Source organism: Aphelocoma coerulescens, chromosome 3, assembly GCF_041296385.1.
Source record: "Aphelocoma coerulescens isolate FSJ_1873_10779 chromosome 3, UR_Acoe_1.0, whole genome shotgun sequence".
Lineage (NCBI taxonomy): Eukaryota > Metazoa > Chordata > Aves > Passeriformes > Corvidae > Aphelocoma > Aphelocoma coerulescens.
Genome location: NC_091016.1, coordinates 79,105,205 through 79,120,412, shown reverse-complemented (window position 1 = coordinate 79,120,412; position 15,208 = coordinate 79,105,205). Strand labels below are relative to the sequence as shown.

General features: G+C 43.5%; 1 protein-coding gene across 1 annotated transcript; it reads right to left on the bottom strand.

Moving 5' to 3' along the window:
• Positions 1–6,235: 6,235 nt before the first annotated feature.
• Positions 6,236–15,130, bottom strand: PPIL6 (peptidylprolyl isomerase like 6). The gene is given in 10 exon segments (XM_069008392.1): positions 6,236–6,342; positions 7,551–7,774; positions 10,047–10,053; positions 10,914–10,970; positions 12,318–12,400; positions 12,501–12,552; positions 13,885–14,071; positions 14,074–14,109; positions 14,513–14,623; positions 15,125–15,130. Coding segments are annotated over 10 exon segments (870 nt in total).
• Between the last annotated feature and the right edge of the window lie 78 nt (positions 15,131–15,208).

The following is a 15,208-nucleotide window of genomic DNA, read 5'->3' as shown; positions in this document are numbered from 1 at the left end:
ATGATTATTGTGTGAGCTATGGAAGGGCCTGTAGGGCTGCTGGTAATACATAATTTGGGTATAGAGCTTGATGACAAGGTTCTGTACTGTCATATATATTGTGGTGCTTTCTGCTAGCAGGCAGATGCTAATGCTTTGCCTTCCTGCAAAGAAGTCTCAGAGTGAAAACATAAAAGAAAGGTCTGTAAAGAAAACAACAGAGAATCAATTTTGTGACACGAACTGGAACTTTGTAACAGCTGCACTAAAATGACCAAAGATGTTCTGTTGTATGTAAGTGTCAGTAACATCAGAATTTAGTTCTGAAAAGTGATAAGGGAACTGAAGTTACACACTGACTTTCGTTATCTCTCATTCTGCTTTTTTCTGGAGTTTTAGTGTAAATTATTTATTTCTACAGTGTGACAAAAGTTTCTGGCCTTTTAATAAGAAATACTTTTCACATTCATTATTAAAATACTATATTTCTGTTCTGCCTTTGAATAAGCAGCATAAATTGAGGAGCAGCATAAATAAAAATTGCAGTGTAACCAAAACTGCAGGGAGCATGGAATAAGGGAGTTTTCTATGGATTCTACTCATCCCTCCTGGCCATACCTGCAGAGATTTTTATGTCCTTCTGGGATAAGGGTCTTCTACTTGGATCAGGGCTTGATTCACAGGGTCTCTTGTGATTTTACTAGACATGGTATTATTTGAACTAAGGTTTTCTTTTTTTGCAGCTCTTGGGGGTTATAATGTTAAATGTATCTTCAGCAGTTATTAGTGCTTTATGAGGGATTGCAGTGGCAGTTCTGTTGATGTGCTGGACACATGAAGTGTAATGGTTGCTGCAATCTGCATTTCATCAGGAGAGCATACTGAAAATCTCTTCTTTTGAGAAAGAAATAGGACAGTTAAGTAAGATAAAAGACAAGACTCTAATCAGCGTTTATGTATATGGAAAAAGTGGGAGAAATTGAAGTATGTACTAAAATAGAACTAAGACTACCAGCAAGGGCAAGAACATCTCCACAAGCAAGTGAAAACATGTCTATCATTCTGGGGGCTGGGGGGAATCCAGGGAAATGATAAGTGTGGTTTGTGTGTTTTTTCTTATAGTCAGCATCTTGGAACTTTGCTGTAGCATACAGTCAGCAGGATCACAGCAGACTGGGTTGTTATTGTTGGATTTAAAACACCACATTCATCACTGGATTCAGTTCTCATTGCACTGTTATATACTTAGTGGTTAGTAAGGCATTTACCTCTGTTTTGAATCTATAAGGAATTCCAGGCACTGCATTACTGGAAAATTATGTAAAATCCTTGACAAAATGGGTAAAACCTAAGAGTCTGCAGATGCCCATTTTAGAGAAGCACATTTGAAACGTAGCAAGTGCCCAGGATTTGGAGCAGATTGTGTTGTATCAATTGGTGCTTGGCAAGATGTGAAAATGGGTTGAAGAGATTCCACAGGAGCATACAGCAGTTTGGGATGACAGCAGTAAATGAAAAACAAAATTTAGTAGGTAAACTGAAGGGAATATATATTTGCTTCATTTTGTAAACATTAGTTCTCATTTCCATATTGTCATTTCAAGTGCATGGAAAGAAAAGTGCATGTGAAGTGTAAATACGTGGTGGGTGTTTTAGCAAGGAAAATACAGCATCTAAGGAGGTTTTGGGGTGTTTGTTACCATTACGTAATGATGCATTATTGTGGCCTGGTGCCATTAACCAGAATTGTTCAGAAACAATGCACTGACTCCTGCGCCCGGAGCTTTGTAACCTTTATTCGTCCTTGCGTCGTGAGACAGGTATGGCAGTAAATCCCGCTGCAGGGGTGTGTCCAGCCGGGGCTGGATACTGCCCCAAGGCACATCCAGGGTGGTGCACGCCGTGCCATGTGACATCAGGGTGTGCATTTAAGGTGACCGTGTATCTGTCCCCAGCAGGAATTCTGGGTGAGGACATTGGCACCTGTACTGTGCAAGCTGCTTGCCTGGGGCGGGCAAGGTGGAGCTGTGTTTGGTACGCACGAATTCTGTGTTACAGGCACTCGCTCAGCCCCACCAGGTGGGGTGGAAAGGCTGCTTTTAACATAAGGAAAAAATAAAATAATGTAGAGTGGTTAGTGATGATATAGTAATCTTAAAAATATTTTCTTAACTCTTTTAGAGACAGTGATACGGGCTGATGCTTTTAGCCTAAGGCAAGCCAGAGACATGTCTTGAGGAGAAGAATGGAAGGCAACAGGTAGAGGTAAAATGGAGTGGAAGGAATAAACCTTTCACCTGTGCAGCTGCATCCAACCAGAGAATCAGGTCAGGCTGGTTTAGGTGACCAAAGGAAAATGAGGCCAATGTTTAGAGGGAGTCCTTGCAATGGTACATCCATTCACTGTATTTTTAACAGGCATTTTTTGGTTGGTGGTGGTGTAATACAGTGGTGGGCTCTGGCCTGTGTCGGGGCAGGAGCATATTCCCTAGGAGTTTAGCTGTGTCCTCAAAGCTGGCTGGCTGGCTGATAAAAATGCCTTGGTCAACCTGGAAGTTTTTCAAGTGAAGGAACTTCAGGAGGGTCTCCGCAACTTTTTCTCAGTAGATGTTTTTGTTCTGAGGCTTTTTCATCTGGCCCCTGCCTGAGATGTAACACCTGTGGGCTGCCTGTGCCTGGCCTTGGGTCCCACTGACCTGGCATCTGCTCTTGTGCCCTGATGGCCTGGACCAGTGCTTCTTCCCTCACAGCAACTGAGGTACAGGCACAGCTGAGCTCTGTTGATTTGGCCACCCATTACTGCCTCCTAACATCCTAAACCTTATCAGAATTACAGTATCAAGAATTTTTCTATGAGGTTTGTAAAATCATTCCACTTACCCATTTTCTTTGTGCAATAGCTCTGTTACATCATTCTGATCCATTTGATACGCTGCATAGTTGATATTATCAGTAAAGTTTTTTCAAAACCAATCCCTCAGAGTACCTTTTTTTCCCTCCCTGGAACTGGTGGCAAGAATTTTTTGTCTGACTTAACAGCTGGGGGTCAACAGTGAATTAGTGAAGGGTATCCCAAGCAATAAAGTATGTGAAGGGCAATAGCAGAGAGCTGTAGCCATGAGATTCTAAAAAAGAAAGTGAGGCAGGTCTGTAGGAAGGTGAAATATGTTGTCAAAGGTCTGTCTGATACCATGAAAATAGACATACTTCAGAGATCCCAGGGCTTCCCCAGATCCTTGTGGAGTACCTACACAGCTGAGGAGCCACACTAACAATTTCTGCTGGCTTTAGCAGCCTTGCTGGATCAGATTCTGAAACCCTCTTACCTCAGATTAGGTAAACTACCTTGTAGATAATGATTTTGGCCTCCAACTTTTGTCTCATCAGTGCTTAAATAGGTGCGGGGGGGTGATTGGAGCCTACTGTCTGTGCTTTATTAACGCAGTGTCCTTGCGCTTTTAACACGTACGCCTGCGCAAAGAAAATTGGTGTGTAGTCTGAGGGCTTCTTTCATCACTTTTCATTTAAAGCAGTATCTAAGGGAGTGTTTTGCTGGAGTACAAAGCTCAGCAGAAAACTCCAATAAAGCAAAACTTGAAAGACACCAGTTTTTCTTACAGCGGTGACACATTACATAAATAAAACACTGTGTAATCCGGTAAGATAATAGTTTTCTCAGAATGCATGTTGCTGCCAGCTGTTCTTTATAGAAGGGAGTTTTTTTATATGGTTGCTGGGAAGGGAACTTCTCCAAACCCAGCAGCTGACAATGAAAGTCTCCACCTCCCCATTTGCAGACTGGCCCTGAATTTCCCAGCTTTGTGGAGACACTATGGCTTGCCTCTGGACTTGCATGTCCTCTGGATGCTTGTGCATGCTATTTCTCTGGTCTGGCACTCGGAGAGGGAGCACTGTATTCCTAGTGATTTGATCAGAGATGTAAGCTATAGTAGAAAATATGTCACAAAACATCATTTTGGATTAAGATGAATATTCCGTTTCTGTTTCATTGTTCATAGCCTTGGACTCCAACTTGCAGGCACTGGGAAACCAGGCTTGAAAGACACACTGTTCTTTCTTTTAGGTGACCTCTTAATACTGGATGAAAGATTTTACCATGTTTTTTTCTGGCAGAGTGTCCTGTCATGACCAATGCAAACACAGTAATTATGGCTTGCCTGAAGAATTGTTATGCCTGAAATTCAAAATATTTCCTGGTTGTACTCTCCTCTTCTCGTTATAACTTCTTTCATGTGGTGTAACTTCAGCCAGTTGTCCCCTGCCCAGTTCCCATGCGTTGTTCTCCGAGATCCTGAGTGTATGACATCCAGCTGTACATCCAGCCATCATCCTGGTCACCAGGTCTATGACTTCTGGCACAGGATCAGCTTTCTGATACTTGATGTGATGAGGCATTTGCCTGCCCTCAGAGTCCGTGAACACTGCCCACTGCCAGAGCATGAGTTTCTGGGCTCTGATATCTGCTCAGATCAGGTCATTTGGACTCAAATCACACGCTGTGTTCTGCTTTGATCCCTTGTGGAACACTGGAGACACTGGAGTGGCAGCCACGGAGCAGACCTGCCATGGGTGACCAAACCAACAAATAAAAAGTCAATTAACTGGTCTTCTAACATTGTCCTCTATAGCCTGCAGAACTAAAATTGCTTTCCTGACTTTAAACATCTGAATATAATTTAAAATCCTTGCAAGAAATAAGAGCCACTAACCTCTGTCTCAGTACTGAGTATACAAAACCATATCTTTTCATAGCAATAGTTTCTGTTACTTACAAAAAGTAATTTGTCAGGAAATATGGGGTTTTATGAAGAAAATATCACAGTCTATTTAATCTTTGACACAGAACTATGAAGCGAAAAAAATTATTCTCTAGGCAGATTGATTTGAAATATTCCTACAGAAGATTTAATTCCTATATAGTAGTCTGTGTATAGATTGCAGAATGCTTTAGAAAATGGAAGAATGAAATGTGTTACAGGCTTCTTAGCTAGCTGCAGATATACAAAGGTATCTTAGGTTAAATAATCTTTTTGTTTTGTGGCATAAGTAAAGAAAAACCTAAACTCCCTTGCTAAAATTAACAAGGTCTCCATACTCAGAGCCTGTGGAGATCACTCTGGGTCTATGCCCTCTTCAGGCATAAACATTTGCTGATTTGTTAAATTCATTCCCATTTAACAAATAAACTTAAAATCGTTACTTTTCATGAAATCCATGGACTTAAGCTTGGACAAAATCAGGTTTCTCCAAATCCTTCCCTAATTCAGCCTTCCCCATCTTACCCAGGCACTCCTCTGGGAGGTTTAGCAGCTCATACCGTGAGCCCAGGAGCAAAGGTCACTCAGCACAGAGCTCTTGGCAGCGCTGGGAACAGGGGTGGGAGAGCTGCACTCTGACCGTGTCCGGGTTGCCCTGGCACAGCAGGGCTGGTTTAGCCTCGTGTCTGCAGCCAGGCTCCACGAATGAGTGCTCTTTCCTCTGATCCTCCAGTGCACTCAGTTATGGCCTCTCTTTCCAGCCTGCATTTTGGTCTTACACACACCTTCTCCTCTTTTAGTGCTCACCTGCTGGAGCCATCCATGCTCCAGCTCTGCACTGTGTGTCAGAGAGATCTTGCATGTAAGAAATCACTGACACTGGCACTCATTGTGGATTATATATTTACATCCACACATAACCTTAACCATACTGCAGTAACTTTATAAACAATATTTTTCTCTGTTTCAATGACAGTAGTCACTTTTTTTAAATTGAGACCATCTGCTACAAATAATTACTTAAATCCTCTGCCTCGTCTAGCATTTCCTGGTTTTAGCCTGATGCAGCCCAACCTGATTCCAAGGACATTATTTTTAGTTTATAGTAGTCAATGCAGGATCAAATGTTTGGCCTTCACTGAGGCCACAGTCCTATGAACATATTTTTTCTTCTTTTTTGTCTGGGATGTCATTTTACTGTATCAGTGCTTGTAACTCTATAATCATATTAACACTATTTCCCATAAACTGTAGGTGCACTGAAATATGTTCACAGGTCTTTTTCTCTTCTCCTGTAAAAATACTTTTTAACACCTTGTGAACATGTTTTTTTAAGCCAAAAAAATGTTTCCAAGCCATTCACATGTGCAAGATGACGTGGTTTTATTTTTGCTGTAAGTGAAAGTCACCGTGGTTTGTAAAAAGCTGAGTGGGAAATAGGGCTCTACCTTACAGCAGGCAGGAAAACCAGCTGGGAATCATGGATTGAAGGTCCCACAGTTAATTATCTTGCAGGCTACTGTAGGCCTTTTGTTATATGTAGGTACGACTTCCAGTGTTTGGAGGATGTCCATGCCCTTGATCACTTGAGAAAGTGCACATGGGATCCATCTCCATCCAAAGCCAAGCTCTGCAGCCTGTGTTTTGTGTGGGGCCATTACAAACGCAGGCACCTGTTTCCTACTGACAGGCTACACTCACCACGCTCTTTAAAAAGTTATTCTTCACAATGAATGCTGTCAGTTCTTGATTAAGTAGCCTCTAGCTGGCATTTTGGGGGGGATAAAAATACTATGGCTTTATGCAGCTACATTTATTTAAAGAAGCAAGTGTTGTTCCATGTGCCCCAGCTGCAAATGGCCAGTACTTTTGAGATGAATGAAGTCAGGAGACACACTGTCAGAAGTAACAGTGTTAGGAGTGACTCTCTGTGAAATATCTTTCATTTCCTTCCTTCACAGCACTAATCTGAACCCTGAAAACAGTCCAACATTTTGCAATCTCTATGATTTTCAGCCTGTCCTTCTCCCACGCTGTGGGAGGACAAGCTGTGCCTCCTGCAGGCGCCGGCACAGTGATGGATGCCAGCAGAGCTCCATAAAGCTTTGTGCTGTATCCCATCTCAGCCCACCCCATCCCATCCAGCAGAGTGGCCCCAAACAAGGAGGACACTGCAGGCATCTCTTGTCCAAGCAGGGACATCAGGAAATCTGAACAGAGCAGAGCTTGGAAAGTACCTGGCTGTCCTTGTTGTACACTGTGGCTTCTTTTTGTTTCCTCAGGGTTAAACTCCCACTCAGATTTGGGAGGGTCTGGCTATAAGATAATGGATCCTACACCTTTCAGATTGCAGAGAGCCAGTGGCAAGGCAGCAACTTGAAGTGGATGTTGCTAGTTATAAATATATCCAGCTTTTGGTTTGTTCTCTGTAGGTTTGAAAGCTATGCTTTTTGCTACTGTTAAAGATGCTGTCTTTCTGCGTGGTGTGGTAACATGGAAACTACACTGTGAATTTTTCTCTCTGTGGTAATACTTACATATTACCACTTACTTACTTACTACTTACACTTTTTACACTTATTTTGTTCTCTTCCATCAAGCAAACTGATGAAAGCAATATTCTTGTTTATTACATTCCTGAAAATCTAAAAATTTTAACAGGCTAGTCCTATATGTTAACCTACTGAGAACAAACTTCTAGTATGCATTTGCTAAAATAGTGTTTTTCAGCTAGTGAGGACAGAGCAGAGCCTGTAGGTTTTGTGAGATGCTTCCCTGTCTGTCAGGGCCCACCTTCAGCTGACACTGAGTTCTGCAGCCGTGAGTTTGTAACCTTTGGTCCTGGAGATGCCCTGGCAGCTTCCTTAGCTTTGCCATATGGTTTTCTAGCTTGAGCAATATATTTCTTGTCCAGGTGGGGAGCTGGCTGGAAGGTGATGTGGAACTGCAAGCTGTTCCTATGGTGACTCTTGCTGGCCATCCCTAGGATTCCTCTTCCTTTGTGATGGATGGAGAAGCTTTCATCCAGGGAAAGAGTTGGGGGATGAAGGGCTGCAGTTCTGTTGCTCAGTTTGCTGCTATTCACTCCTTTTGCTCCTTCAAGCTCCCTTTCCTCCTTTCACATTCACCTTTTTCCTTTACCTCAAAGGTTTCAATGAGTCTTATGCCAGCAAAGTCTGATTTAAATCCATGTCTTTTCTGGAAAAAGCTTCCTGCTACTGTCAAGTGCTTAAGCCAGTAAAGAAGCTAATGAAAAAATACCCATAACAAAAAGCACTCTGGATCCCTGTTTTTGGTCTGTAATGACTCTTGCCAGAGTAGCTCAAGATTCTTATCATGGCACTTCCCCATGCCTGCTTGTGATTATTCCCATTGTATGGATGAGGAAGGTAGGAGGCAGAGAGGATGCTCCAAGCACGGCCTCTGCTCTGCCTCCCCTCATGCCGCTGCCAGTGGCAGAGGACAAGATTCCCATGAGCACAGTCAGGGCTGTGAGGGCAGGACATGGCTGGCTGGGCTGGGATACCCAGCTGCTCCCAGGCCTTGGCAACTTGCACAGGAGGGCAAACAGGATACTTCTTTATCTAAATAAAATGACAGAACTGAATAAATGGAGAGCAGATACTGAGTTAAGGAGGCCAGGGTGCTCCCAGAGTAGAAGTTGTTTTTCCAGGGTGAGGAGAGGAGGCAGGCGATAGGAATGAGAGCTGTGAGGAGGTGAAGAGGATCCTCCATGCTGGCTGAGAAAGGACTCATGAGAGAAGAAATCACTCTCAAGAGTGACAACTGGGGAGAAGCAAGCATTAGGTATGCTTGGGTTTGGGAAAATATGGCAAGGACTTGACTCCTTTTCTCTGGAGAGGAGGGAGCCTGGCTTTGAGGTGGGCAGGGGGTCCACTGATCCTGTCATCCTCCATCACCATCTGACCTGATCACACTGAGCAGTCAAGAGCCCCATCAAGCTTTCAACAAGCTTTAAGGAAAATGAAAAAATATTTAGGTTTTATTTTTCTCTGATTTTTTTTTTCATTCTTGTTACCTTGTGTGAGAGCCTTCCTCAGAAACTGATTCATAAAAATGGTAGTTAAATTTTAGCTGAACAATTACTCCCTGACTGCTGCCCTGTGGCTTGCAAAATTACTTCAGCAGACTAATTTTGGAGTGGGATGCTTTGTCCTTTGACACAATGCTCCAGTACAAGCGATTCTGTGTAATTGCCTCAGTCCTTTCATCTCATTACAGTAAAATGAGGTTGTGTCCCATTAATTCCAGCAGGCACTGGTTGCAGTGCCCAGACACATGCCAAGCACGGAGTCTCCCAGAACATTACCAGCTGACAGAGGCATCTCTCACCCTTTTCCGGTATCGAAGATGTTTGTCCTCTGCCCTCAGTGTAAAGTAGTTTTGCGGGAAGTATCGGGAAAGCAATCTAAGCCTTAAAATAGAAAGGCATACCCAAGGGAACACCTCTCTCAAGGGTGGAAAGGAACTTTTAATTAAAGAGGGGGAAGGCAAGAAGTAGCAATCTCCTTCTTTAATGCATCAACACATGGAGTATGTGCAATATGGATACAAAACTCTTGCAGGGACACATTCAAGGTTGACTGATTCCAAATTAAATCCAACTTAAAATTACTGAAGCAATTTGTGGTATATTGTCCCCTTCCCACATGACATGGCAGCTTCTTTCCTGAGTTGGGAAAGCACAAGCTCAGCCTGGAGGAGGATGATGGAGCTGGAGTAAAATGGTGCATGCAAGCTGCCACTGCTCCCCTGTGTGCAGAGGTGCCTGTGTACATGCAAACTTGTTTCTACCTGACACGTAAATTAAGTAAATCTACGGGTCATAAAAAATGACTATTTCTACCCAAAAAGAAGGTGCAAAAGGTACAAGATGGGCACTAGCACAAGTCCACTGGATAACATTGCTGGAAAAGAGTATTCACAAAATTTTAAATGCTTGGTGACACCCACCTTGCAAACAATTTAACAGCCAGTCCTATTTTTTCCAATACCAGCTTATGTTCTCTCAGAGATGTGTGTGCCCTGAGAGCCTGGGCCTGCTGCTGTTCCAGGAGCTCCAGCATCAAAGAAGTGACTTTTGCCTTTTCCTGTCCACTCCAGAAAGCTCACAGCATTTAGTGCCTTAAATCCCACACACCAGGCTTCCACCTCCAGCAGCTTTCCTGCTCACCAGTGCTACTACATTTTGCTCCATCCAGCCTGGGACCTTGAGGTGAGAGCAGCTTCTCCTCACAGGCAGACTCTTCAGCACCTTGGGAAATTAACTTTTCAGCTGCACTAAGCATTTCTGATTTCAGTGTTGGCTGCTGCCCAGCCAGCTTAAATGGTTTGCACCATTGACAGTGGGAAAGCTTTTATATAAGGGAACATAAATAATCTTCAAAAGTGCTTTACCTGTCATAAAGTGTCTTAGTGGGTAGCATTTATTCTAAACCGAAAATCCCAAATGCCTATGTCAATTATATGGGTTGTTAAATATTAAAAGTTAGAATGTTCTTCTTTGTTTACATTTTATTACTTTATACAAGTACGAGGGAACATTCTTGGTTAAACTTAGGTCATGTTTGTCATTTTTCAGCTTTCAGGGCTTTATATGAGATTCAGAGCTCCCACCCACAGAGTTGAGACTGCTGGCAGCAATGCCTGTCATGTGCCCAAGCCTGAAAAGCTGCCTGAGGTCCAGGAATTCTAGAGTTAAAGCTGACTTACTTCTATTACTTTCAATGCATTTAAACAGGTGGTAGGTGTGCCTGAAGATGTGTAGCTAATCCACTTCTGCATTTCTAGGGTCCTGTCCCCAAAGGGGAGTATTTGAAGTTTGAAGTAGGCAGTGGGTGACCATCAGCCCTCATTTAGGCAAGGACAAGGGAGGGGCTGGTGGAGCTGAGCTTCAGGCAGGGGACATAAGAGGAAGGGGACAAGGTTACAGATCAAAAAGTTTTCTCACTAAAGCAGTCTGCTTGTGCTAATGCAAGCACTGACTGAATGCAAAATTCTGAGTGAAAACCAAACCTTTTTGCTTTAGGGAGATGAAAAGCAGTTCCCATCTTATTATGTGAATAAGATCAGATCAACAACTTGATTTTTGTGGAAATTCACCATTTGCACAGTCAGATAGCTGGGGGGACATACCTTCAAAGGTAGGACCATAAGTTGACTCTCCTTCATTTCCTTTTCCAGTTATGGTATCTGCAGGGTCAATAAAAGTAACCATCAGAGACCATGGTTATCACAGGCATTTATCACCGGGTTGTCAGTGAGCTGCTCAGCTGAGGTCAGAGACATCAGCCTGGGGGAACAACTGCTTCCATCTCTGTTTCACTACTGGAATTTTGACAGAACTTTGGGAAGAGCCCTTCTTCCATTCCAGGAGACAGTGTCTCTAGGAGCTATTTCATGCAGTGTGTTTAATTGCTGCTGCTCTGAGAAGGGCCAGCATCTCCTGCTGGGAGAGCTATGGCAATGGCAGCGCTGAGCCAAGGAAGGAATGCCCCGAAGAAAGACGACTGTCAGAGGGATTAGGGTTAGAAGAAAGAAAGATGAAAATGCAGCTGTGATTTTATGGTAAGGTAAGGCCACTAACTTGTCTAAGAAAGGAGAATTGATAAGAGTGAAATTCCTATTCAGCTGAATGAGTGAGGCACTAAGGAAACCTGATGTATCTTTTTTTTTTTTTAATAAGTCTGGTTTTGGTACATTGTTTAGACATTGTCAGGTTATCATTAGTCCTCTACAGTAGCAAGCTCGTAATCTTAGATTGCTTTTATGGACTACATAGATTTCTGTATAGTTATTCATGAAAAGCATATTCATAGTATAAACCTGAAATGTATTTACACACATTTGGAGCAAGGCAAACACAGGTAAGAAGTATGGGTAGGTAAGATGTGTGATAGAAAAAAAGGGAGTAACAAAGGAATTGCCTTCTGATATGCCTTGCTATCTTGACCTCCCTGGGGATGTCAGGTGGGCAGGCTGTGTGACCCATTATTCATGGTGCCCTTTTCCTTGGTGCCATGCTCAAAGCATAGCACTGGAATTCCGACAACTCACCAGCACACTTGCAAGGGCTCTGGCACTTGACTAAATGCCTTTGTAAATTAACCTCTTTAAAACACAAATAATATACTTCCCTATGGATAATTTTAGTTTTCTCGTATTTCCAATTAGTTTCATAATTGCTTACCAATCAACCTAATGGAAAAGAGTTTTAATGTTTTCAGTTAGTTTTCCTAAATTCTTTTGAAGGGGTCCTGGATAATCAAAAGAATAAATTACTCAGACTTTTCCTATGTTTAGAAAACAAGATGTGAAAAGAGAAAATGTTTTCTGGTTTTATATATCTCTATATCTATATATGCATATATACATATGTACACACACACACACATATATATATGAATTAAGAGATTAGCATTGTCCTGGAGTTCAGGTATGTTTCCATAGATGAAGACGACTATTCATGTGGATCACACCACCCCACGCCCTTGTCTTGTGCTGTAACCTTAGACCTACTTGTTTTTCACTAGGCATCACAGAGAGACTTTGCTCCTCTGGAGCACAGAACCTGGAAATTCTCACAGGTTCTGGGACATGCATCTGAAAAGAGCTGCAAAAGTTAGAGGAGGAAAACACGTGTGAAATTCCTAGCTAACAACATGTGAAAATCCTAGCTGAAGTCCACTAGCCAGATTCCTCACTTTTGCTTTTCTCTTCTGTAGTTTACCTCGAAGAGCAGCCTCCTCAATGGCCATCCCTATGTACACAAACACTGTTTAAAGCAGAAAAACAAATGCAGTGAGGGAAAGGCCAACTCTCTGTGCTGCACTCCCTCTCTAAGGCAGGCCAGTGGGAATGGTGTCCTGGGTTGAGGTGTATTCTATAACCATCCTCATGAGCAGTGGAAACCAGGTGGGGCAGTGTTTCCTTGCCTCCTCCCCCCAGACTATCTTGCTGTTAATGGCCCATCATTGTCCTGCCCCATGACTCAGAGATAACTCCCTCTGGACTATCTTCTGTTAATGAGCCTAATCAACACTTGGCCTCATGACTCATTACCCCATTGTGAGATGCTCCACCCAGAGGGAGGAACCAAGCATTCCACCCTGGATATAATCTGAGATTCTGAACACCAGAGACAACCCTTTCCACTGGATTTCCAGAGGACAGGAGCTACACAGCCACCACTGGACCTTCTGAGGAAGAGCAGACCCTTTTCTACAGGATCACCGCTTCAGAGGACTGCAGCCACTATTCTACCAGACTGCTACTACCACCCTGACTAACAGGGTGTCAGGTTGTATCCTGTCAGTCTGAACTAGTGTTTTCTTTTATTTTTTTCCTTTTCTTTAATTTCCCCATTAAATTGTTATTCTGACTTGGTACCTCCCACTGGTTTGTTTTCAGACTAGTACAAATGGTCTCAGAAAATGTCTGCAGGATTGTCAAGGCACAACAGAATCTCTACTGTTTTGTTTAAATAAATTTTTTTTAAAAGGGTGTTTTACTGCATTCTGGGCAGAAATAATCCCCCAGAGTGTGCTAAAGCAAGCTACTGGGCAGGGCCTGTTTCTTTATCATGCATTTATTTACATGTTTACTGCAGCTGGTACAATAGAGGCAGGAATAAATGAGTCTGCAGGAATATTGGTCACCCTGCCAAAATGGACATTACTTGCTCTTCCAGCCAGACTGGTATTTTGCACCTCACACCACCACAGCATTTCAGGGGGGCCTTGGCTGGGAAAGGAGGGATTTTGCAGTTGGGCTTTTGGTACCCAGGAATAAGGGTACCCAAGAATTTTGGTACCCAAGGGCTCGTTTGGGATTTTGGAACAGCACAGTAGCAGCATGGTCAGCACAGTTACACTTTTGTCTGAAGCAATCAGTGCAGGTCAGGCATCTGGGCTAGTGTTTGTCTCTCCAGAGCTGCCAAGAGCCACGGAGACTCTGCTATCCTTGGCAGGGGCTGTTCCCCATCAGCCTCTCCAGCCCTGCCATCGCAGGGCAGAAAAACAAGCAAGGTGCCACAGCTGCCTGTGCTCACTTTTCTTCCTCCCCACGGTATCTGCCCTTTCCCTAGACAACCTCCCCAGCTCCTTACAGACCTTGTGCTCCTGTAAAGCAGTGCTACTTGCCTGGCTGTTGTTCAGGTATTTGCTGTGTAGATCCTCAGCAATTGCTTGATAAAGTGCCTCGGGCCTAAAGTCTCAATAGTCCCACTCGTGGTAAGGCCACTTGAGCAGCTCCTTCTCATCCCCCAGCACTTGGCCATCAATGAGGCACATCACCAAAAGGAGGTATATGGCCACACCTCAACTCTCAGTTCCTGCATTTCAGAGGGACAGCAAGGCCTCCAGGGATTAATTACATGCTTAGTGAAGAAACAATCATAATATCCACCACAGCTGAAGCGGCCTGTGGTATTTTTATGCCTTTGCTATTTAAACCACAAATCCTGCCAACTGGAACGGACTGGTCAGCAGCTTTCAGCAAGGTGTGCCCTGAAGGTTTAGATCCTGCTGCTTGGGAAATTATCATGGCGAAAGTCATCTGGGTGTCATTTGGGGGATAGCTTGGACTGAACAGGGAAAGCACCTGGAGAGCTCCATCCTTGAGAGTCTGAGAACATAAAATACCTTGGGGTGGAAAAGCTCACTTGCAAAATCTGCAGGTGGCACTCACAGCTGGGAGAGGCTGCAACCATGGGGAGAGGACACAAACAACCTGACGATGCAGGAGTTACCTTCTTTTTTCTCCTATGAATAGTCATGGCATGCAGATTCTACTAAAGGCTGTATTACAGCATCTGCAAACTTGCTTGGAAACTTCAGCTTCAGAGACTGTATTTTCCAGGTAAGGAAAAAAAATGGGCCTACATGTAGTTTAATACCTTCCTGTACCCTGTCCTTGTACTTCCCTTACAAACTACAACCTAACTCACCTTCTAATCCAGTTATTGCCCTGCACACCTCATGCCTCCGGCGTAATTCCCGAAACTTGCATAAGTGCATGCAAAGGGCTCTAAATCCCTGTTTGCAGAGATTTAGAGGTAGTGGGTGTCTGGTTTTTCTCTGAAAAACTGCTTCACAAATATTATTCAATTACACTGGTACTCCCCTCACCCCTCCCTGCCATGTGAGAGAGATGTAAGCAGGGAGATATTCAAAGATGTTGCTGAGCATCACCAACTGCACTTTTGCATGTCCAGGAGATTTGGGGCAGGTGGGTGCTTGGTGAAGGCTGTGAGGTGAACATTTCCAGTCCTTGTTGCTTGTACCATTGCCTCAGAAGTGAGCTGCTATTTAGATATGGGACATTCCTGTCCATCAGCTTAGCCTCACCTTCATATGGGCTGTGGCACACAAGCACCACAAGCTGTGGCCTAAAGCCAGCCTGGGCTGGCCTTAACATAAAGCAAAGAAGTG